At 42.0% G+C, this 24,089-nt stretch overlaps 1 protein-coding gene across 1 annotated transcript in view; it reads right to left on the minus strand.

The window, feature by feature from the left end:
* Window positions 1-18,066, minus strand: part of FAM81B (family with sequence similarity 81 member B) — a 55,855-nt gene extending 37,789 nt beyond the window's left edge. Inside the window, exon 1 of the mRNA XM_078066324.1 lies at window positions 18,002-18,066. Within this exon, the coding sequence (XP_077922450.1) occupies window positions 18,002-18,066 (65 nt within the window). The remainder of the gene's footprint in view (window positions 1-18,001) is intronic.
* Window positions 18,067-24,089: the final 6,023 nt, after the last annotated feature.

Raw genomic sequence — 24,089 nt, forward strand, 5'->3', positions numbered from 1 at the left:
TTTTATTATTTATTTGTCAGAGGGAGAGAGAGGGCACAAGCAGGGGGAGCGGCAGGCAGAGGGAGAAGCAGGCTTCCCACTGAGCAAGGAGCCCAATGCGGGACTAGATCCCAGGACTCTGGGGATCATGGCCTGAGCAGAAGGCAGATGCTTAACCGACTGAGCCACCCAAGCGCCCTTCCTCAGTCACTTTCTATCATCATACCCCATTTCATCTTCTCCCCAGCATTTGTCATTATCTAAAATTATCTTACTTCCTTATGTTTATTTTCTGCCCTCCATCACTAGACTAAAAGCGTCCTGTGGGCAGGGGCTTTATCTAACTTGTTCTCCACATGGTCTCCAACACTGAGAAGGGTGCCCGACATGAAGTAGGTAGTCAATAAATATTTGTTGACTGTTTTTTCTAGCTGGGCTGTTTGTTCCCTTAAGGCTGAGTTGTTGGAAATTGGGGGGGGAGGGGCGGGAATGGTGCCATAAAGCTACAGGTTGGGAGATCCTCAACGTTTACAGTTTCATCTCTTGGGCAGTATAAAGTAGCCTCAGCCTCAGCCGAGGTGAAGCTCCTCTTTCCTTTCCCCTGCACAAAGAAGGCTTTGCTGAGGGTTTCATTAAATTCCCTCTACCACTCATTTGGCTCAAAAACGTTCTTCTGGAAAATTACCAAATGGAGCCTCATATATATGTAAAATCCATTCCTCTAAAACCCCAGCATGCTGACGGTGCTCCCCTGGATGGGCTGTGTGAGTCACAGGCAGAAGGGAAGAGGATGTCGGGCCCCGCTGACGGTGACACATAGCCTAGTGGCAGACTGCACATTTACTTGCGATCTTCCTTGAGCAAGTGCTGCTTTCTGGCCTCTCCACAATCTGCAGCCTGCATGTGCCAGTAAAAGAGTGTTTGGTTGCTAGACTTCCACCCCATACAGACACTTGTGAATGATGCTGCATTCCTCTCAAAATTGAGTATTTGTGTACTCTTAGGTGTTCCCAGTGTGGCACACATTGTTGGTTAACTCCTTGTAGCCACCCTGCCAACCCTTGCTGCTTCTGCCTGATTTGGTTCATCCTCCCATCCGCCATGTCCTTCAGCGGGGCACGTGAATCATGGTGGTCTCCTTCTGGGTTGAGATGCAAGTGGTTTAAGTAGAAGCATGTGAAGCGATTCTGGCCAGTCTGGTGAAAGGGGAAACCTCTTGTGGGGTTTCTGGGTAAGGTTTCTTTGCTTTCAAGAAGAGATACATAAGAAGAAACTTCCCACTTGTTTGCTGGATGTTGTCATGTCTGTGTGTGATGTCTGGAGCTGCTGAAGCCATCTTGTGATCATGAGGGAGAATAGGATGGCAGGGAGGAAGGATAGGAAACACCTGCTTGATGATGTTAAGCCTCTAAATTAACCAAACTCTAGATTTATAAAAATGTGAGCTAATCAACCATTTTGGTTGGAGTTTGTGTTATGTGTAGCTGAAAGCACTGTATCTATAATAATCTACCAATAAAAATGACAGTTGAAATAAAAAATACGTCAGCAAGTATGTACTAAATATCTACTCTAGTCCATGCTTAATATACAGTGGTCTGTCCCTCAAGGAACTTAGTCTAATTCAGTATTTCTCATAAAGAAACTTGAACTAGTACGATGAGGGTGGAGAAGGGAGGGAAGTTGCTACAATGCAGATTCCTTGGCTCTACCATAGATTCGTTCAATCATAATCTTGAAGGTTGGGAGGGACACTGCAAGAATACATATTTGAAATAAGCACTTAGGTGTTTCTAAATGTCTTCTAAATATTGAGCATCATTGATTTATTTAAGATGGGTCATGTGAATCAGTGAATGTTACAAGGCAGAATAGAATGAAGTGCTGATGTGTAAAATAGAGAATATGAGCTCTCAAGTCAAGTGGGTAGTCAGAAGCAGTTTGGCAAGGTGGTAGACAAGATAGACTGAGGGTAGAATATGGGTTCCACCATTGACCAACCAAGTGTTTCAATTAAATTCATCCTTCAGTGGGGCTACCCGGCCTACTTGGCTGTATGGTTGTGAAGCTCTGTATAGTTCCTGTGAGAGGCACATGGTGGAGGTGGCGAAACCAGTGCCACGGAGCTGCAGGGTTATGAGGACCACGTTCACTCACTCTTCGGGGGGTGCTATTGGCTGGTGTCAAGACTGTATCCAGAGAGAGTATGAGGCATGAGACGGAAGCCAGCAGAGGGGCCAGAGGAACGGGGCTGCCGCCTGTGCTCAGATGCCAGTCTGCGGCCCTGCCTGTCATGACGGGCACCATGATGTTGCCGTGTGGTACACTGAGGGAGGCCTCTGGGGAGGCAGCACCTGCTGCTCTGCAAGTATATTTTCCTGCAACCCTGGGGACCTTAACTGACTCATATAAATGGTGGACTCTGGTTTCTGTTAGCTTTTAAAGTTTATTTTTAGAAGTTATTTTACACTTAAATGGAGAGCATTCCTTTTTGAAATTTCTTTTCATGCTTAAGGTTTACTATAGGTGGGGCGTTTTATTATTATTTATTAATGATGCTTAATGAAGCACCAGATAATACTCTGTTTAGTTCTCTTTACATGATTCCTGCAAGATAAACATAGAGCTCGTATATTTTTCCACTTCCATTACCGTAACAAAAGAGAAGACTGTTTTGCAGTTGAGCTTTCTAAATCAACCACCAGAAAAACTCACATAGGAACATTCTCAATCTCCTAAGAGAGAGTCCTGATACCATGGTTCAAAGCCTCAGATCATCCAAATGGTTACAAACTGAACAACAAGATATGGCCACTCTGATTCTTTCAGTAAGTTAAAAAGAAAAACAAGTCCATTGTTTTATTAGTATGTTATATCAGTGGGCCTTATATCTAAATTTAACTGTGAAAGTAAAGAAATGACTGAATATTCCAGACTAGTCCAGATGGAGCTACTAACGGCAGGAGAAAGAATTCCCAGGGGGCCTTTTCAGAGAGATATTTGGGCTTTCCATAAATCATTGACTATGGAGCTGACAACGGAATCTGAACAGATTTTCCACAAACTCCGAGTTCTATTTCTCTGCGGCTCCGTGTGACTTGCACCAGCTGTGTTATTGCTGACAGATGCATCGGCACAGACAACCTCTCACTTCTCTGCCTGTTCTGTTCTTGTGAACAGAGCACTACATTTACTTAGGAGATTCTGATAACCATCTTGGCAACCTGTAATACTCAAGACGCAAAAATTTGAGAGCTGAAAGCCTTTTCTAGAACAATGACGAGCAGAACTGAAGACAGTTTTCATTTTTGTGAGATCTATGATGACTAGCTCCGTTCTTGGTGCCTAGAGTCCTGGAAAAAATACACATATAAAGTGACATTTTAGGGAACATTTTGAGGCCTCACAAAAATAACCTGTAAGTGAATGTGGAACAATGAAATTGAAAAGGTGTTTTCTGTAGTTTCTCTGTTGCTTATATCTAACCACCCCGGCAAATGGATTTTGGCAGCTAGAGAAGCCTCCATTGCTGAGTTTTACGTAATACTGGATGCTCTAGGGCCCTAAGGGAGGCAGCTCCGGTTTCATGGGTACAGTCTGGGAAGAGGCCGACCAAAGCCAGTAGGGTTGTGCCAGTTCGAGGTCTGCATGGAAGAGCCTGGAAAGGACCGGACTCTAAATAGGAACGTAGCTGAGAAGAGATTTGAGAAGGAGACTGGTTCTGGATAATTTCTAGTGACAAGTTATAGTGTATGAGGGAAACACCTCACATTAGTAAAATTTTCAATGACATTGCAGAATGAATGCTACCCCTGCGGTGACTGGCTTTCTTGCGGGAGGCATTCGGGTGTTCCGGAGTGTCTGCGGGAATGGAGACGTGATAGGTAGCTCTCACGGGCAAAGCATGTGCAAACTGCAGCAGCAAATGGTTTTGATGATATTTGGAGTTCTTATTGCATTTTGTAGCATTTTTGTGACACTTTTCCATATTGCCTGGCTATTTTGGAGGGCTGTATGTGTTGTTTATGGGAGTCTCCAGGGTAAAGAACACTGTATTTGGAATCCGAAGACTGGGGTTCAAGCGCTGTCTCTGCCACTTACTATCTTTAACCTTTCTTGGGTTGTCCTTCTGTCCTTGTGTCCTGTGGAGATTAGGACTCCCACCTGACCCAGTTGCTTGAAGGATATCAATTTACTTAATGTACTTGGAGTGCTTTGTAATGTCATTAAGTATCTTTTACATATGTTCTTACAATGATTATTAGTAATTATTAGATGGAATTATGGGCTGAATTGTGTCCCCACCAAAAGATATGTTGAAGTCCTAACTCCTGGTACCTCAAAATATAACCATTTGGAAATAAGGTCATTGCAGATGTAATTAGTTGGGATGATAGGGTAGGGTGGGCCCATAATCCAGTGTGACTGACGCCCCTATAAGAAGATGGCCATGTAAAGATGGAGACACAAGGAGACTACCAGGCAAATATGGTGGTAGAGATTGAAGTGGTGCATCTAGAAGCCAAGGAACACCAGAGATTACCAGCTGTCACCAGAAGCGAAGAGAGAGGAATGAAACAGATTCTCCCTCAGAGCCCTCAGACGAAACCAATCCTGCCGACACCTTAATTTCAGACTTCTGACCTCCCATTGTGAGGCAATAAATATCTGTTGTTTTAAGCTACCCAGTTTATGAGACTGTGTTATGGCAGCCCTAGGAAAGATGGTCTATTACTTAAGGGAAGTTCCTAACCCAGGACAAATGTAAGGAACATATTATTACACAATCTTATTTCCATGTAATGCCTATAGTCAACATGCACTTCCATAAAAATTATTTCATTTCATCCCCACCACTACATAGGTAAAATTTTTCTCAATTCAGATGGAATCTGAGGCTTGGAGATTGGCAGTAACTCGGCTGGGAAACGTTTTAAGCTGCTTCTTTTGACTCTTTTTTCCTGCATCACAGCAACTTTGCTTAGACCAATCAGTAGCTCTTCCTGTTACATTGTGTTTTCCCAGGATACTTTATGTAACTACCAGTCACCTTTCCTCTGCTTGGCTTGTGTCTCTCCGTGGAGTTCTAAGGGTCCTCTCTGAGGCCCAGAGGCTGGAGGGGCTCCCTCTCTGCTCTAAAGAACTGAGTCCAGCCTCAACCTGACCCCAGCACAGTTCTCTCGCTTGAGCAGAAGCTCCGACGTGTGGCAAGAATCCAGAGGGCCTCCTGGGGGGTGGGGGAGGTACTGAGTTTCATCTGGGCAGCCCCTACCCTAACTGTGAGTCATGCCCAATTCCTGTAGCTGTGTCTACCCACAGCCAGAGTCTCACCCATCATAGCAAGGGGCTAGAGATGGAATCTAGAAGATGCTAGAGAGGAATAAGAGACTGCACTGAGGCTGATGATGGTGCCTCCCAGGCACGGCTAAGATGCTGGGGGTCCAGGCTGGCCACACCTCACAGAGGGGCCCGCATGGAGGAAGATCAGAAGTCTATGGTCGTATCACATCTTTCATGCTCCAGGGATGGGCTGCAGGTGAAATGTCCCCTGGTGTTGCACGTGTGTATGTGTGCGTGTGCACACACGTGTATTGAGTGGATGGCTGGCAAGGCATGTGGAAATCTAGACATAGATTTCTGGGTTAGAATCTTGGTCCTGTCATAGTATTGTGTGTGGACAAATATTTGACTCCTTTGAACCCCAGGGTCTTTGTCGTTAAAATAGTGACACTCTCCCTCTGTGAGGGTTATTGAGAGGATGAGGTGAGGAGATTACCATGGCCTAAGAGCTGGAAGCTTTAGCAATGAATATGTTCAATGGGGCCAGGGAGCTGTGCCGGGTGCAAGAGGGTTTGCCAGGTCATAGAATCCTTGCTAACAAACCCAGAGTGCCCGCTCCGTCACGAGCTGTGCAGACTGTTCTGAACTTTCTCTCCTGGGACCTGGTTGCCCTCATGGATGGATAGGATGTTGCAAAATAAAACCCCAAAGATCTCCAAGGTAACATGACCTAGCCCATAGAAAGCTCAACCAACAGTGTTTGGTCTTCCTTTCTCCTGTCCTATACTATAAAATATCTGTCTCATCATGTAGCAAGAAAAGCAATGCATCACGGGGATATAATGTCTGCCATGGTACTGAGGGAAAACCATGAAAAAAAATACTTCCCAGACCCCAAATGCCGTATTCTACTCACCAAGAGAGATCATCAATCATGTCTTATTTTGCCCATTTCACTTACTGATAGTTTTATGGATCCAAATTTTAAATACCCTTCTTTGGCTGTCAGCCAGACCCCTCATCTTCCCAGAGGGTACTCCTGAGAACGCCTGAGATACACACTGGCTGTAGCCCAGCCTGGACAACTCCTCAGTATCAAACAATTTCATTTCCCTGGCCCGGGGGCATGATACTTCAAGTTTATACTTTTCTCTTTTTCATTCCAACCATCTTTGCCCCCATGCCTTGGAAATTTTGCTCTTCGCACACACGTCTACATGGCCAGCTCCCTCATCTCCCGATTTTTGCTCACATCTGACTTCTCAGCAAAGCCTGCCTTGACAGGTTATCCAACAGCGCGTGTCTCTTCCTCCTGCTCGAATGGAAGCTCCACGAGGCCGGGGGGCTTAGTCTGTCTTGTCCCCTGATGACTCTCTAAGTGCCTAGCACATAGTAAATGCTCAATAAGTGTTTGTAAAGTGAATAAAAGGTAAATAACCAGTTTTAGAAGACCAAAGAATTTTAGGGATGGAAGAGACCTTAGAAATTATTTGATTCAGAGGTCAGAATTTTTTTTTTTTTTTCAGTAGGGTCAATTGAAGAAAAATAAAAAAGAGATTTATCGGCAGAATTTGTTTTCTATTCAAAATTAAATCCCATGGGGGAATAATCTATGTTCTTAAATCTTAGCCACTTACGTTATGACATAAAAGAATGTTGATGAGAAATTGTGAACAGAGTTGAGAAGTAGCAAACAGAGGCAGCTTTCTAATCTGCAACCTGGAAATGAAATCTGGATCTGATTGTGAACACAGACAGCCCTTGGGACTTCGGCTGCTCATCATCACTTAAAACTCCACCCCATTTTACAGAAGAGGCAGAGACTGCCCACAAAGAAAAGACATTTTCTTTTTCTCAAGGTCCCATAGCTAATTAGAGGCGGATTTAAGAGTGGACCTGAGGTGCCTGGCCTCCATGCAGTGCTCCTTCTGCCAGCAGAAAAAAAAAGAAGAAAAAGAAAAAAGACTTTGGTGCTTTCCTGTTCAATCAAGCTTAATAAGCACGGGCTATCCTGTCATTGTGAATCAACGAACACATGTGGCAATCAGAATTATTTACTGCCTTTAATATAATGTCACCATAATTGTCCTATAAATGATTGCAAGCATTCCGCCTCCCCCTGCCCCATGGATTATTAATATGACTAACATTTAACAAGTACTAATAATGTGTGGGCGTAGCTCCAACTGCCTGAGGCTGAGCAGAGCCCTGTAAGCACTTGGTCCTGCCAGTCTTTTTAATGTGCAAACCTTCACAGCGTGAATCTTTGCTGGATTTTTACTTTTTTTTTTTTATTGTGGTTAGTGTTTGGTTTTTTGTATTTCCTATAAGTATTCCCATATAGATTTATAAGGCAGAACCTCTGTGAATATGTAATATATATTCAGGCAGTTTAATGAGTTGATAATGACTTTTGCTTGTGTAAGTACCTTGTTTGCATATCAATAAATTTGTTGCTGCTCACTGAGTACTATGGCTTGAAGGATGAAGCAATTTTTAAAAATTTGTTGTTTTTCTGTTTATTTTATTGGATTCGACCTGTCAGTATGAATTATCTGCACTGATGATTGAAATGCCCGAGTGCCATTTTGCTTTTCCAGTTAATCAGCTACCTAGGAGTCTGCTGCACGAAGCGGACTCTTAAAGATTCAGTTGTTCCCCCATGACTCTCCATTAAGTCTATCAACTATGGTTCCACAGGAATCGATAGTCAATGCACCGCGATAGGCTAGTACTGTAGGGGTAAGGTTATACCATCCCTGCCTTTTGAAAGCTTGCAGCCTGCTCTGGGAGATCACAGGGGAAAGATCAAAAACAAAACAAAACAAAACAAAACAAACAAAACTATCTCAGGTGGTACATAGAAGTTCTAGATATATGGCTTAGACCACAAGAGAGGGGTTTTGGGGGAGATCAAGGTAGAAATGAATTCTGGGACTAGATAATCTTCATTATGCTTTTGCTTTGAATTAGAGAATATTTCTCCCCCCTTGTCTTAATTTTAGTTTCTCTGGAATCCAAGAAATGGCAAAAATTTCCTTGGATTTCTTTTCAAGATTGTCACCGTCTTCCAAGAATTTATTCTGTCATCTCCCGGGATGTAGGTCAGCAGCCTGGGCTAAAGAAATCCACTGGGGTTCATATTGGAATTTGACAGATCAGACGAATGATTTCTATTTTCCATTTACCATGTGTAGATTCAGGTAGGAACAAGTCTCCCTTTCTTCCTCGGATGGCAAGGTTAGCTAATATATCCATGTAAAATAATTATTTCTGTGCCTACCACATTCATTGTCCTTCACTCAGAAAAAAGTCACCAATCCGAATTGTATTTTTAAACATTAAAATACTGTATTTTTTAATTTTATTATGTTATGTTAATCACCATACATTACATCATTAGTTTTTGATGTAGTGTTCCATGATTCATTGTTTGCGTATGACACCCAGTGCTCCATTCAGTACGTGCCCTCTTTAATACCCAGCACCAGGCTAACCCATCCCCCGACACCCCTCCCCTCTAGAACCCTCAGTTGTATTTTTAAACGTTAAAAAAATCCTTTTCCTTTGTTTGGTTTCATTTTCCCTAAATTATGGCCTTATTGTCATATAAGCAAATACAAGTTAAGAGGGGCTGAAATACTGTGGTTGAAGTATTTGTGGTGTGTTAATTCAATTGGCTAAGGACCAGGGAAACTCTTAATTGTGAACAGATTGTAATAAAAATCTGTGAGTTTAAAATTTTTATCATCTTCATTGTTAAAGATAATATAAAAAAATGAAAATCCAGTATTTAGATTTTTCTCTTCTCATTGACTCATTTCATTTATTTGATAAATTTCTTCTGTGGTCATAATATATATTTTAGGATCAGAATTATTTTATCTTATTTTTTAAAAATCTTATTTATTTATTTGAGAGAGAGAGAAGGCATGAGCGGGGTGAGGGCAGAGGGAGAAGCAGACTCTCCACTGAGCAGGGAGCCCGATGCAGGGCTCAATCCTGGAATTCCAGGATCAGGACCTGAGCCAAAGGCAGATGCTTAACCAACTAAGCCACCCAGATGCCCCAGGATCAGAATCATTTGAAAGTTACAGTGGGTCCGAGGGAGCTTCTAATCTAACTAACCTCTTTGTTTGGCAAATGAAAGAACCAAAGCCAAGAGACATTATGGGACTGATTGAGGTCATATAGAGATGAAATCCCAAATGCCCTAAAAACATTAATTGTTGCCTCAGACCAAATCCTTCCTCGACATACAAAATAGAAAACAACTCAATTGAATATGCATTGCCTCTGTGATGCCACCTTTACCAACTGGAATTCAAGGGTCTTTTGGACATTGTATATGTATCAATAATGTATCATATTTCCATGCCCCCAGAGTTGTCCCTCTTCTGCAGACCTTCCCTGGATGAGGTCCAGGTGTGGCACTGTAAGCAGCAGAAACAAAATTTTCTGATGATTCATTTAATATACTTAAAAATTTCTGTGTTTTTTTTTTTAAGATTTTATTTATTTGAGAGAGAAAATGAGAGAGAGAGAGAGAGCATGAGAGTGGGGAGGGACAGAGGGAGAAGCAGACACCCTGCTGAGCAGGGACCCCGATGCGGGACTCAATCCCGGGACTCCAGGATCATGACCTGAGCTGAAGGCAGTTGCTTAACCAACTGAGCCACCCAGGTGCCCAAAAATTTCTGAGTTTTTATAACAAAATGTTAATAGATTTATTTGGTGTATTTTGAAAGTCATTTTAACTCTATGTGATCTTTTCATATGTCATTCATTGCCTATGTTGTATGATTCATAATCTATAGGAGCCTATGGAAGGTACTTAAAGAGGAGGCTATAAAATGGGCTCGTTTGGTCAAAGAGAAAAGAATAGCATAGAGAGGGTCATCTTCTGAAGTTGTTTATGCAGTCTCTTCTGAAAGCAGAGAATCCGTTTATATGAACTCAAAGATCTTAGTCAGGCACTTTAATCTCTAGCTGAATCATTAAATATAGTAAATAGTTAAAACCCGTTGCAATTTACAGACTTACGTGTCAACATATTGAACTAGATCTGTAGAATTCTTGGTTGACATTGTGGCAGGAGATAATCTTACCTAAAACAAAGGTCATGGGTTTAAAATGTATCATCAGCTACTTTATAGGTAAGTCTTACCAATCTTATTTTTATATAAATATTTTAATTTTAAACAAAATATATACTATAGACCATCAGCCCAGTTAAACTTACACATGCTCCATCTGTATTTCTAGAGACTAAAACCAAAATCAAGTTAGAGAGCTTCATTTCATAGATTGCTATCACAGCCAGGAGAAACTTTTTTGGACAATTCAAAGCCATGGATTATTCTTAGAAAAATTTTAAGTGAAATACCCAATGATTATTGGATGAGTTACTAAAGAAGTTCTCACAGAGCGAATCTACTCCAACATGCTAATTTCTGAGGGGAAACAACTAGTTTTCAAAAATGAAGTCCAAAACTAGAAATCTAGTCTATCCAGGTAATTTTGTTTTCTGCGAAACCTGGTTGTCAGATTATTACAGTCAATGAGAAATGAAAGCAGAGCACAGTTTTGTACATAACTTACTAGTGTTTAACATAGCTGGCCATATGAACTTAACTAATTCAGTAACATGACACTACTAGAAAGTTCCCCTTGTACCAAAGTTCATGATTTTACAGCATTTCTCAGAGGAAAGAGACCGCCAAATGCACTCACTGTTTGACATATGCTAAAACTGTTTTAAACTTTAATGTTCTTTATTTTTAAGATCAAAAACAGGACACAGATTTATGCTCATTTTAATAGCCCATCACTGAACTGTATTCAATCGGGAGAGTATGAGTGGTATTTCGCCTCAGTTTAAAACTTAAACAAAATAGTTTCCTGGGATATTTTTCTTAGCTTATGTTATTGTATACGATCATGGTGAGCAGAGTGGGTAAGACCCACAAACAGAAATCATTCCTTTTGCAAAACTACCATGTCTTACTTCTTAATTAACACCTAAGAGACTTAATTGGAAAGCTCTCTCCTCCAGTAAAATTAAAAAAAAAAAAAAGTGAGTCTATTACCAAGGAAGCTAATAAAGACCCCCTGACAATAGTTAGGCTCCCCTGACCCTGCCCACTTGGCGGTGGACAACCAGCACGGCTCAAGCCTGCTCAAAATGAGCCAGTGACCACCATGATCATGCTTCAGGCCCTCTGTCCCCATTGCTGAGTGGGGCCTGAGGCGCTGAAGCCAGGTCTTCCCCTAGAGGATGGGTACACTGATCCACTGGGCACCCAGGGGTCCATGTTATGGAAACCATCCTAACTACCTACAGAACATGACTGGCCTTCTGCCCTGCTCTGTGTTTTGATTCCAGGTTTGAGCTGGAACAGAGCTGGACCCTGGGCTCCTGGCCTACTCAGTGCTGCTCTTCCTTCTCACCTCTCCATGGTGACCCTGGCACGGTCGGCCCGTGGTATTCCCTCAGCAACTGGCTGCTCCCTGGCCTTCCGTGTTTGGCACCCAGGAGCCCTTTCATTCCCTTTGTGGAATGAAAGAATTCGTGAATATTGTGTCCAAGGACACTAAATTACTAGGTGATTGTCTCCTTCCCCCTTCTCAAGTGAAACAGTTGGATCTGTATCTTTCACCTTTATGTTATTTTTAAGTCTTATGTTGAAGACCATAAATAGCATCCTCTTAAAAACACAGCTACAACTCACATACTTTTAAAGTAACACATGTTAGACCTGATAATGGAGGAAAATTTGGAAAAATATAGAAAAGTAAAAGATACAGAGAAAAGAAATTCTCATTGTAATTGTACTACCTACAGAGAGCAAAAGCTGTTAACGTCGCAGCCTGTTTGTTTCCTCTCGTATGCAAATTTTGATGTATCTAACATAAGTTTATATGTAAATTTTTCTATCTTTGCTAATTGCATATAGGAGGCAGCTCTGCTGCATCTCTGTTCCTACAAGCTAGACTGTGATTATAGAACAATTCTCACAGACAAGTCGGTGGCTACTCCCGGACTTCTTACGTGTGTCAGTTTGCACCTGTTTTATAACAATACTTTAAAATGCTGTGTTCCTTTACCGCTTAACTGAAGCCTATAAAATACTTTCACGTATATAATGCCCTATAAGGTGGGAATCATTGTCTTTACTGAAATCCTACCTTATTGCAGAAAGAATTTAAGATGATTATTTTTATAGGCAAGGAATCTGAGGATTAGAGAAGTAGCAGACTTCCTCAAGATCATATAGATGATGATAATAACAATCATATTCTAACGATTGACCGAGTCTCTCTTACTTATTAAACTCTTTATCTTAGTGGTTCATTCAAACCTCACATCTTTGGATGATAGGCCTAATTAGCCCATTTCACAGAAGAGGAAACAGAGAGGTTAAGTAATTGCTGGAAGTCACACAGCCTGTGGGTGCTACAGCCAACAGAAACCAAAATCCAGTGCTTGATACTGTGCTAGCTTTCCGGTGCTCTTTCCGTCACCAGAGGCTGCATCCCCTGGTGAGGTCTAAAAATACTGCTTATTTGAATGTTCTTTTTCATTGATGACAAGTACCAATAAAAAAAAACCTATTTAGCTATTCTCTTTTTCATGTTAGAGATAAAGTCTCTATCTTGCAATTATCATAGTTTCTTTTGAATCTTTATAAAAAATAATGATCAAATTTTGTTCATATTTAGCCCTGCATATTAAAAGTCAGTACAATGAATGTATTCACATATTGAAACACTTTCTCTTTTCAGCTTGTGTGGTCACCAGTCACTTTGTCAAAGCAGAACAAATAAGAAATGTAGGTAGATTGAGAAGAAAAACAACTCTTCTAGGACTCCTTAGAACTCTCTGAACAACGCTAAGCTTTAAAGAAGCTGAGCAAAATATTCTATTTTTAATATGAATGGCTAAAAGTACTTGCTTTCTTTTCTTGGTCATTGACTGAGCCAGGAAGGGGGCCATCAGTTTCCTTCGGCTGTTCCTCTGCAGACGGGGAGGCACTTTTGTTTACATCTGTAACTAGGCAACCAGAATGCTGAATCAGATCAGGAACTAAGGCAAGTGAATTTTTGCCCTGGTGGTTAAATTTTTTTTTTTTTTAATTAAGGACAGTTTCTGTACATACGGTGAAGGTTAAGGGAGGCTTCTAATTTATTTTACACTCCCCTCTTCTGTCCTCCCCTACATCAATTCTTCACCAGGTCCCCATCATACCCATAGTCAGCTAGAAGAATTTATCATCCCAGGTACTTCCATTAGACATTTAGGAAACTTTGTTGAGATGCATCCACATAGATCAAACTGTTATAAAATAATAGGAAATGATTTCTCACTCTATCGTACCCAAGCCATCCAAGGATCTCCTTTGGGGTTTATTACCTTGTTTATATGTAGTAAGAAAGATAAGTAAGGTCGTCAAGAATGAGAACTTAGAGACCTTGAATAATCTATGAGATAAATACCTGAGCTCATGATGCTTGATATCCTGGCTCTATTTTTTGTTGATTTGACGTTTTTGAAAGGGAGCAGAGATTTTTTTTGTCTTTCAGAAAGCCAAAGCTCTAAGGAAACTTGGTTGCAATCTGACTAAAGTCTTTGTGTTTCTGGGGCATCTTCCCAGGGTGGCTCAGTATCATTGTGACCACAGGAAAGACCTGTGATGTCAATGGGGTTGGCCCTCACACTTTAGGTCAAGTCCCTGGGATTTCAGAGCTTCAAGGGTTTTTCTTAGTGCTCATTGTCGTAAAATCACTAGGTCCTTCACCTCTTGGTCCCATTGGGTGGGGGTGGGCGGCGGTTAGGTTGACATTTCACACCCTTCCCCTGATTTCACCTTCACATTTGATAGGAGACCAGTTTCCATCAAATTAGACAAAGAGAATGAACTGCTACGGAACTCCCCAGTTTTCGTCCAAGTGTGCTCGTTCAGGAAGCTAACTCTTGTGGGCCACTAGAGGGAGTCTCACAAAGAATGCAGTAATAATGACGGGTGTACTGGGTCCCGGCTTTAACTGAATTAAAATATTGAACCTTGGCTTTGTAGAGAAAATTTTGTTCGGTTACTTGGCCAAAAAGATGTTGATTGTTTCAGCTCTGAAATATTTTCCTGAGTTCTAAAATTGGAATCTGCAGATTTTGGTAATACTACCTGGCCCTCATATACAGAAATTATATTATTGGTTGAGTTATTTTTCGAAGTATGGTACCAGGTTTGCCTTGCTCTGGGGACACGTAATGTTCAGGATGCCAAATGACAAACTTAGATCCCACAGATAAATACTGCCCATGATTTTTGGCTTCAGCAGTATGTCTTCTAATGTTAAGCTGAGCTCTTAAAACTTAGAAATACAGGGGTCCCTGGGTGGCTCAGTCGTTGGGCGTCTGCCTTTGGCTCGGGTCGTGGTCCCAGTGTCCTGGGATCGAGCCCCACATCAGGCTCCCTGCTTTGTGGGGGGCCTGCTTCTCCCTCTCCCACTCCCCCTGCTTGTGTTCCTGCTCTCGCTATCTCTCTCTCTGTCAAATAAAAAACAAGCAAACAAACAAACAAACCCACAAAACTTAGAAATACAGTATTTCATGGTTTGGAAGCTGTCCAAAAGGCCCATTACACCATCCTGATCATCATTTTATCAGTGAATGTAACATATTTGTACCATTGGATTCCCACCTGCTGAATGCATATGTAAAATCCTTCCTGGAAGTCAGCAATCTTCCAAGACCTCTTCTAATCCAGGTCTACCAAGAATAGAGCCTAAAGCACAAAGGCCAATAATGTTCAATTTTGATCTTGAAACCTTAAAAACAACATTATATTCTGATATTACTTTAAATATAGGCATGAGGTGGTGGTCAGTAAAGGGTTTGGTGAGTGTTGAGGTTCAGCTGAGACAACTGTGTTGAGCACTCCACAACCCCAGGGGGCACCTTTCACACAATAGCACTGTCGATTTTCATATTTGTTACAAGTTTCAGGTGTATGTCAAGAAAATATCTTATTCTAACAAGCTAAGTATGTCGGGACAGTTTTCTGATATGTGGAAGTAAAGGGTCTTGAGGAAGGGGCACCTGTTTTTTTTTTTTTTTTTGAGATTTTAAGATTATTTATTAGAGAGAGCGAGAGTGCACACAAGAGAGGGGGGGTTTGGGGGGGAGTAGAGGGAGAGGGACAAGCAAACTCCGAGCTCAGCTCAGCACAGAGCCCAACTTGGGGCTCAATCCCATAACCCCGAGATCATGACCTAAGCCGAAATTTGGAGTTGGCTGCTTAACTGACTGAGCCAACCAGGCGAGGGGGCGCCCATTTCTAACTCACCACAAAAAGTGTACATGCACCAGGGGCAGCCCCGATCCTGGGTGTCTTTGGAGTGCATGTCCTCAGCTAACTAGCTTCAACCAGCCCTAGGCCACAGCAACCAGTAGTCATTGGCAGAGTGTGTCCTGTTCAACTTCCTTTTCCTGTATGTCACCTCCAACCTGTTATCTGGAGTGCCATTAGGCCATCCTTCCTGGAAAGACCTCATTTGGACCCGAGGACCTTTCCTCGTGCTATTCCAGTTTTACCTGCTTTAGTCTTCTAGTAATCTCTGATGTGTTTAACACTTAACATTTTAGAAGATGTTCCTCAGTTACCATCTCATGATTCTTCCAAGGAAGGCAGTGCAGACATGAATATCCCAGTTTTACAGGTAAAAATACAAGAAGGCTCAGAGAGATGAAGTGACGTACATAAGTGAATGGTGAAACCCTGACTGACTAGTCCCCAGATCAGCTAACCCTTAGCCTTGTGTACCAGCCCTCCTGGGATAACCATACTGGATTCTGCTAAGGTGTGAGTGTTCGACCGCCATTCTGAAGGAGCGCTCAACTCTAAGGGAGTCCTTAACACTCCCTGGCAATTATATTACATTTCCTCTCTACAGGACTCACCTACTGTCCTAGATGACACTCCTACTTTCCCTCAACCCTCAAACGGCCAACAGCTGCTCCCATCCTCACTCTCAGCTCATGATCTTTCCTTTCCATTTAACCAAGAAAACAGAAATTATCAGAATTCTCTTGAGTCCACACATTACGTCTATAGACCTACGTGCATCTCTGTCCCTAAATTTTGTCTCCGCTTCTGCTTCAACAAATGAACCATCTGTGTTCCTTCTTTAGGCCCATCCCCCAGTTGTCCTTAGGTCCCACTCCCTCTCAACTATTCAAGGGCCCCTCGTCCCTCTTTGCTAGATCATTCTCATCAGCATACAAACATGTTTTTATTTTCCTTCTACCCATCTTAAAACAAACAACCTTCTTTTGATCCTATATATCCTTTTAACTACCACTTTCCCCCCCCTTTTCTGCACAGGAAAACTCCCTGAAAGTGGTGTTTTTATTTTCCTCTTTCTAATTTCTCTGTTTGCTATGGTCTAAATTGTACCCCTCTCCCATATGCTGATGCCTTAACCCTGAATGTGACTGCATTTGGAGATAATTTCTTTTAGGAGGTAATTAAGGTTAAATGAAATCATAAGGGTGAGGTCTTAACCTGATAGGATGGATGGCCTTAGAGAAAGGGATCTCAGTCTCTCTCTGTCTCTGCGCACACACACTCTGAGGTAAGTGAGGACATAATGAGAAGGCAGGTGGAGGGTCCTCACCAGGAATCGAATCTGTCAGCACTTTGATCTTGGACTTACCAGCTTCCAGAACTGTGAGAAATTAATTTCTGTCATTTCTGCTGCACAGACTATGGTATTTTGTTAGAGCAGCCTGGGCAGACTAAGACGCTCTTGGATCACCAGAATCTGGCTTTCTGTCCCAGGCGCCTTCCCCTAAAACTGCTCTTGTCAGAGTCCCCTGTGACTTCTCTTATGTATGTCCAGGGGTCAGCTCTCCATCTTCCTGTCACTTGCCCCATCAGCAGCATTTGACAGAGTTGAGGGCTGTCTTTTCCTTGAAGCTGGTTCCTTGCTTGGCTGCCAGGGCAATGCGTCTCCCAGGGCTCTGCTATTCTTTCTCATGGGCTTCTCATTCATCTCCCTCACCTCTGAATAGTGGATCAATGGTTTCAGTATTCTCAGAGCTTTCCTGACGGTCCCATGTCCTGGGAATCAGCCTTGAGCAAACCAGAAAAGCTGATCACCCTACCTGTGAGTGTTGTGCCCCAGAGCTCAGTCCTTGCACTTTGACACTCATCCCCTTGACGAGCTCACCTAAGCTTAGGGTTATAAGCTAGTGATCCCTCAGGTCCCCTTTTCCCCAGAGCTGCCACCCATACAGCCTCCCCTCCCACAGTAAATGACAACAGCTTTTTCCAGTTGCTTGGGCCCCAAACCTTGGAATTTTCCTTTGCTTCTCTTTTTCTTTCAAACGCAAGGTTTGCCCTGCCTTAAAAAAATATCCAGAATGGATCACTTCTCACTGCTTCCTGTGCTGCCCCACGGGTCCAAACTACCGTTGTTTTCCCCTTGGACTGTTGCAATGGCTTTCTAAAACCAGTCTCCCTTCCGCCAAACTTGCCACCCGTAAATTATTCTCGACGAAATAGCCGGTGATGTTGGCAAAGAGTGATCAAGAAACTCATCTGCTCAAAATCATTTAATAGTTTTCCGTCTTGTAAAAGATGAGCCTTTGTAATATCTACAAAATCTTTCTGAGGCGTATGTGATAGAGTCCTCCAATAGCCACGTGACCTCATCTCTTACTTCTCTTTTACTTTCTTACTTTCCTCCAGCCACAGAGGCCGCCTTGGTGTACCCCTCCGACACCCCGGCGGGCTCTTGCCGCATCGCTTTTGATCTTACTGTTGCCTCTGCTTACGTGACCTGTGAAAAGTGCTGGCGGTATTCTGATAGGGGTTGAACTAAATGTGTAGATTGCTTGGGGTACTATAGACATTTAACAATATTTGTTCTTCCAATCCATGAGCATGGGATGTCTTTCCATTTCTCTGTGCCATCTTCAATTTCTTTCATCAGCATTTCATAACTTTCGGAGCTCGGGTCTTTCACTGCTGGTTAGATTTATTCCTAGGTATCTTATGGTTTTTGGTGCACTTGTAAATGGGATCAAATCCTTGATTTCTCTTTCTGCTGCTTCATTAGTATAGAGAAATGCAGCAGATTTATGTACATTGATTATGTATCCTGCAACTCTACTGAATTCCTCATGATCCCAGGGTCCGTGGGGCCCTACATCAGGCCGCACATCAGGCCCCACATCAGGCCCCACATCAGGCCGCACATCAGGCCCCACATCAGGCCGCACATCAGGCCCCACATCAGGCCACACATCAGGCCCCACATCAGGCCCCACATCAGGCTGCACATCAGGCCCCACATCAGGCCCCACATCAGGCCCCACATCAGGCCGCACATCAGGCCCCACATCAGGCCCCACATCAGGCCGCACATCAGGCCCCACATCAGACCGCACGCTCAGCGGGGCGTCTGCTTCTCCCTCTGCTCTTCCTCACCTGTACTCTTTCTCTCTCTCTCAAATAAATAAATAAAATCTTTATAAAAATAAAGAAATAAAAATACATGCTTGTATTACTGTTTCCTGCTGCATTTCCCCCTGGTATTTATCTGTATCGTACACATTTTCCCTTTCTTATTGTTTTTCCTATGAGAATCTAAACTCCACAAGGGCAGAAATTTTTGTCTCCTGTTTACTGCTCTGCCTCAATGCCTAGAACGGTGTCTGGCACACAGTAAGTGCCCAATAAATATTTGTTAAATGAATGAATAAATGAAGGCCATCAGGATGTATAGACAACATTCTACAGAGGAATGCAGAAGTATAGGTGACTCCCCTCTGGGTTGATGAACGTGGCATAAATTGTTGAAGGAGTTGGCATTTTACTTGAACTTTAAAAAATGCATGACTGGTAGTTCCTAAGTTCTGAGTGGCATTCCCTGTGGTTTGACTCTTCTCTCTGCTGCCCTAACAGCCCCCAGAGCACTTCCAGGGCCTCTTCCTGCCTAGTACCCTGCACTGGCACTTGGAGAGAGAAAAGACCTCTCTCTCTCCACCACCAAATATTTCTTGTCCTATTCTCTTGCTGTCTGACTTTCCGCCAGTGTCTGTTAGGAAGGATCTGATTAGGGGCGCCTGGGTGGTTCAGTCGGTTAAGTGTCTGCCTTTAGCTCAGGTCATGGACCCGGGTCCTGGGATCAAGCCCTGGCTTCCTGCTCAGCAGGGAGCCTGCTGCTCCCTCCCTCTCTCTCTCTCTCCCTCTCTCCCTCTGCCCCTCCCCACTGCTTGTTTTCTCTCTCTCAAATAAATAAATAAAATCTTAAAAAAAAAAAAAAAGGAAGGATCTGATTAATCCAATATGGACTTTACACTGGACAAAGGATGATGCCTTAGTTCAGGCATTTCAAACACTGGTGTATATAAAACTCACTGGGGGAGAGCTTCTTAAGCCATAAATTCCTATGTCCCACCCCAACTAGTTTATAAACAAGCTCATTTTGATCCAGAGATCCAAGCACCCCATAGTGAAATACTCAAAAGGAAATAATTTCTAACGTTGGTGTTCCTAAAGTCCTACAGAGAACAGAATTTTGGTCAGTGGACCTCTTTGATCCTAAAAATTGCTACTGTATTCCCATAAACTATTATCTAACTGTCCCTCTGTCTGTTCATCCACCTGCCTGCCCGTCTGCCCATGCAGCCATCCATCTAGTCCACTGTGCCTCCCTCCATCTTTGCCTTAGATCTTGTGTCTGTGTGAATTTTCCTACCTGGTAGCAGTGCTGGAGATTTCTCCTTTTGAAACAACTGCCTCAGGTCCTAATTACCATCTGCACCTCCCCCAAGGCCAAGCCACATCCTACCAGGAAGTCTGCCCTCAGGTGCCCACCAGGAATTTGCTCTCGTTCCTACCTTGTGTTTGTGCCTGTCTATGCCTCCTCCTTCCACGTGCCCACAAGGCTCGCTTTTTCCATTCTTTGGTTTTCTGTTACCCCTTCTGTCTCCCTCTGTCTCCTCTACCTGTGAACAAACACCTTCTCCCCAGACACCTAATAGTAGCCAAGCTGCTATGGTGAATTCCCACCTCCCTTAGCTCTGTTTCCTGCCTAAGATTCCCACTGACCTTTATCTGGCTTTGGCCAATAGCAGCCAAGTAAGTTGACTAACCAAATTAAGAAGTGCAATACCTTAAAATATAGGAACTTTGATGATTGCAATGACATAAAATGCCAAGGGAAAAACACACTCAGGGCAAGTGGATTCATCTTTGTATCAGTCTATCACACATATTCACACATATAAACAGAGTCTCAAACAAACAAAAGCAAAACACAACCACTGAAGATACTGACAAAATCCCACATGGCTGATGATGCAGTACGTAAGTAGGTAAGCTAATAATTCCAAGACAATGACAACTAATTGTATTGCTACTACATATAGGAACCATGAATTTTTGTGGAAGCAATAAAGCTTGTGCTCATTGTTAAATTAAAGAATCTTTATGATACTGGCAGCAGAATATTTATTCTTGTTGCTCTAATCCTATTCTAATTCTATTTCTCAACAAAAATCTCTTTTGCCGTGGGGACGTTGCTCAGTCTGCCAGGGAGGCCCTGAGTGAGGTTTGTGGATCCAGCAGTCTCCTCTAGATAAGTCAACTCAACATCCCTGCCAAGTGTCAGCTCACCAGGAATGGGCTGTGGTGGGCAACCATCCCATTTGCAGTCCTAATGATCTCGAGGAGCTCATTTTTGTTGCAGAGTAAGACCAGTGTTCCCAACCATCCAGCCGAACATGAGCACCAGCACTTCAAGGTGAACAGAAATATCTGTTTGAAAAGTATATTAATAGAGTCTAGTCCCAAAATCAATGAATGTATTTTTGGCCCTAGACATCTACACATTTAGCCAAATGGCTCTAGGACAGAATTTAATATTGTATGTGTTTGTCTCATCAATAGAAAGGGTAATGAAACCCATAAGAGAAGTTTCCCTGTGCTCTGGGAATACTTCTTTGCCCCATCACTAAAATATATAAGATTCTGTTCTGTACAAAGCTCACCTCTGAGTAACCTCTGGGGCCCCCACTTGCAATATGGGTTACGTAGCACATCTCCTTATGGTTATGATGCGTAACCTTGTTAAGAGTTTGGCCATCTTCCCTTTGCCCTTCTTCTAGAATGATTTATCTTTGAAAAAATTACAGTAAAAATAATTTTGTCCAGGGCATTTTTTCTTAGAAATTTGTGATCAGTATTTCATAGATCTAGAATAACTAGACAAAATGATAATGTAAGGAGAAAAGAAAAAGGTCAAACCTTGACAGGATGCTTATGACATGCAAGGCTCTCTCTGTGTGTATTTATATCTATAGTTAATTCTCACAACAACCAAATGAATATAATATCCTATTCATAGGTGCAAACTGAGAAACTTTCTCAAAGTCCTATAGCAGTGTTTCTGATTCAAGTCTGTGTTTTTCTACCTGTCCCAGCTCCTTATCTTTGAACTCTCTCGATATCTTCATCCTTTTCTTCCTTCTTTTTGGCATACTTCTGCCCCTTGCCAGACACCTTGTGTTTTAGATACTCAGGTTTTCTGCTGAATCTCTTCAATCATTCATTCACTCATTTATTCTGTCAGTCAGCCATATAAACATTTGAACATTGCTTGGGTACCTCTAAGTACTTTTCTGGACACCCGGCCTACAGTGATGAGCAAAACAGGAAAAAAAAATTATGCCCTCACAGACATTCTAAAAGGGAGTGTGCAATAAGTACCCAGGCGTTCAAGAGGAAGTGTGATGAGTACAATTATTGAGACTAGCAAAGGCATAGGCATGGTGGCAGCCCAGAGGAAGGACAAGCAGCCTGCAGGGAAGGAGGAAACAGAAGACTTCTTGGAAGAAGTGACACCTAAGGGGAGTCTTGTGGCCCTGTAGCAATTGCCCCCATTGACTGGATAAAGTAGTTTCTGCTCAGTGAATGCCCAATCCCATGGCCAGGAGGGCAGAGTGGCGGGAACGGGGAGGCCTATTCCCTGATAATCACAGCTGAGGCTGTATAGATGAGTAGAAGCCAGATGCTGAGGGGTCTTGTATCTTTGTGGGCATTTGGGGAGTTTGGAATGTACCCTATAGGTGATGGAGAGCTGGGTGGTCACACAGTATTTACTGAGTCCCGGAGTGCTATGGATGTGTTTAAATGTTAAAACCCAGCCTGAGAAATTAGTCAGTTTTTTTTTCAAACAAAATAGACAAAAAATAAGCCTTAAAAAATTATTTTGTAAGAATTGGGGTGTCTCTATTTTTATGTTTTAAATGTTCTACTCAATCTGCACTTATATGTATACACATATACTTTTACATAAATATAATAGATCACAGAAATAAAGGATTAATATTCTGAGTATGTAAAAAAATATGTATATATATACCAAGGTATACAGCAGGGAACACTTACAAACATCCCTTATGAAATAATCATTGAAAAAAAATCATTATACACATTTTGATGTGTTTCTTTCTAGACTTTTTTCTATGAACACATACATATATAATTAGGTATATAATTAACATCATATTATACATATAATTTTATTTTCTAATGTTTTCTTTTTTTTTTTTTAAGATTTTATTTATTTATTTGACAGAGACACAGCGAGAGAGGGAACACAAGCAGGGGGAGTGGGAGAGGGAGAAGCAGGCTTCCGCGGAGCAGGGAGCCCAATGCGGGGCTCGATCCCAGGACCCTGGGACCATGACCTGAGCCGAAGGCAGACACCCAATGACTGAGCCACCCAGGCGCCCCTCTAACTTTTTCATTTAATCTTCATTATATGTATATTTTGACATTTCACATGTTTTTACATATTTTTTGAAAATAGTATTTTTTTATTATGTTCAATTAGCCAACATAGAGTACATCATTAGTTTTGATGTAGTGTTCAATGATTCATCAGTTTCGTATAACACCCAGCGCTCATCACAACTCGTGCCCTCCTTAATACCCATCACCCAGTTACCCCAATCCCCCTACCCCCCTTCCTTCTGTAACCCTCAGTTTGTTTCCCAGAGTCCAGAGTCTCTCAAGGTTTGTCTCCCTCTCTGATTTCTTCCCATTCAGTTTTCCCTCCCTTCCCCTGTGGTCCTCCATGTTATTCCTTATATTCCACATATGAGTGAAACCATATGATAATTGCCTTTCTCTGCATGACTTATTTCACTTAGCATAATACCCTCCAGTTCTATCCACATGATGTATAAGTATATCCTATGGCTACCATAATTTTATTCTAACTACTTTTTTAGTTTTGGACATTTAGATTGTGACCAACTTTCTTGGTAATGGAAATAATACTGCAATAATATTTTAAACAAAACCATTTTATATATTTCTGTTTGTTCTCTAAGAAAATAATGGAACAAAGGTTTGGAATATTTGTGAGGATCTTGATACACACTGCCAAGTTGCCCTAAAAAGAGACTATTAGATTTTTGTAAAGCAAATTGAAAATATGTCACAAGAGATGAAAAACTTTTATACCCAAATGCAGAGACCGCACATCTTAAAATATATTCTAGGGAAATATCCCAAAATACAGAAAAAGACTTATATACAAACATATTAACCATAGTGTTAACAAAAAATTGGAACCAGCTTAATTGTCCAACACTGGGGAAATGAAGAGTATTACTTTTGTTGGACTTATTTATGACAACCATTAAAAATATTAATAATTATTTATGATATATAAAATGTACACATTATAATTGTTAAGTGGGAAATTGGGATACAAAATGTTATATACAGTTTGATTTCAACTATGTTAAG

The sequence above is a fragment of the Halichoerus grypus genome, chromosome 2, assembly GCF_964656455.1.
Source record: "Halichoerus grypus chromosome 2, mHalGry1.hap1.1, whole genome shotgun sequence".
Taxonomy (NCBI): Eukaryota; Metazoa; Chordata; class Mammalia; order Carnivora; family Phocidae; genus Halichoerus; species Halichoerus grypus.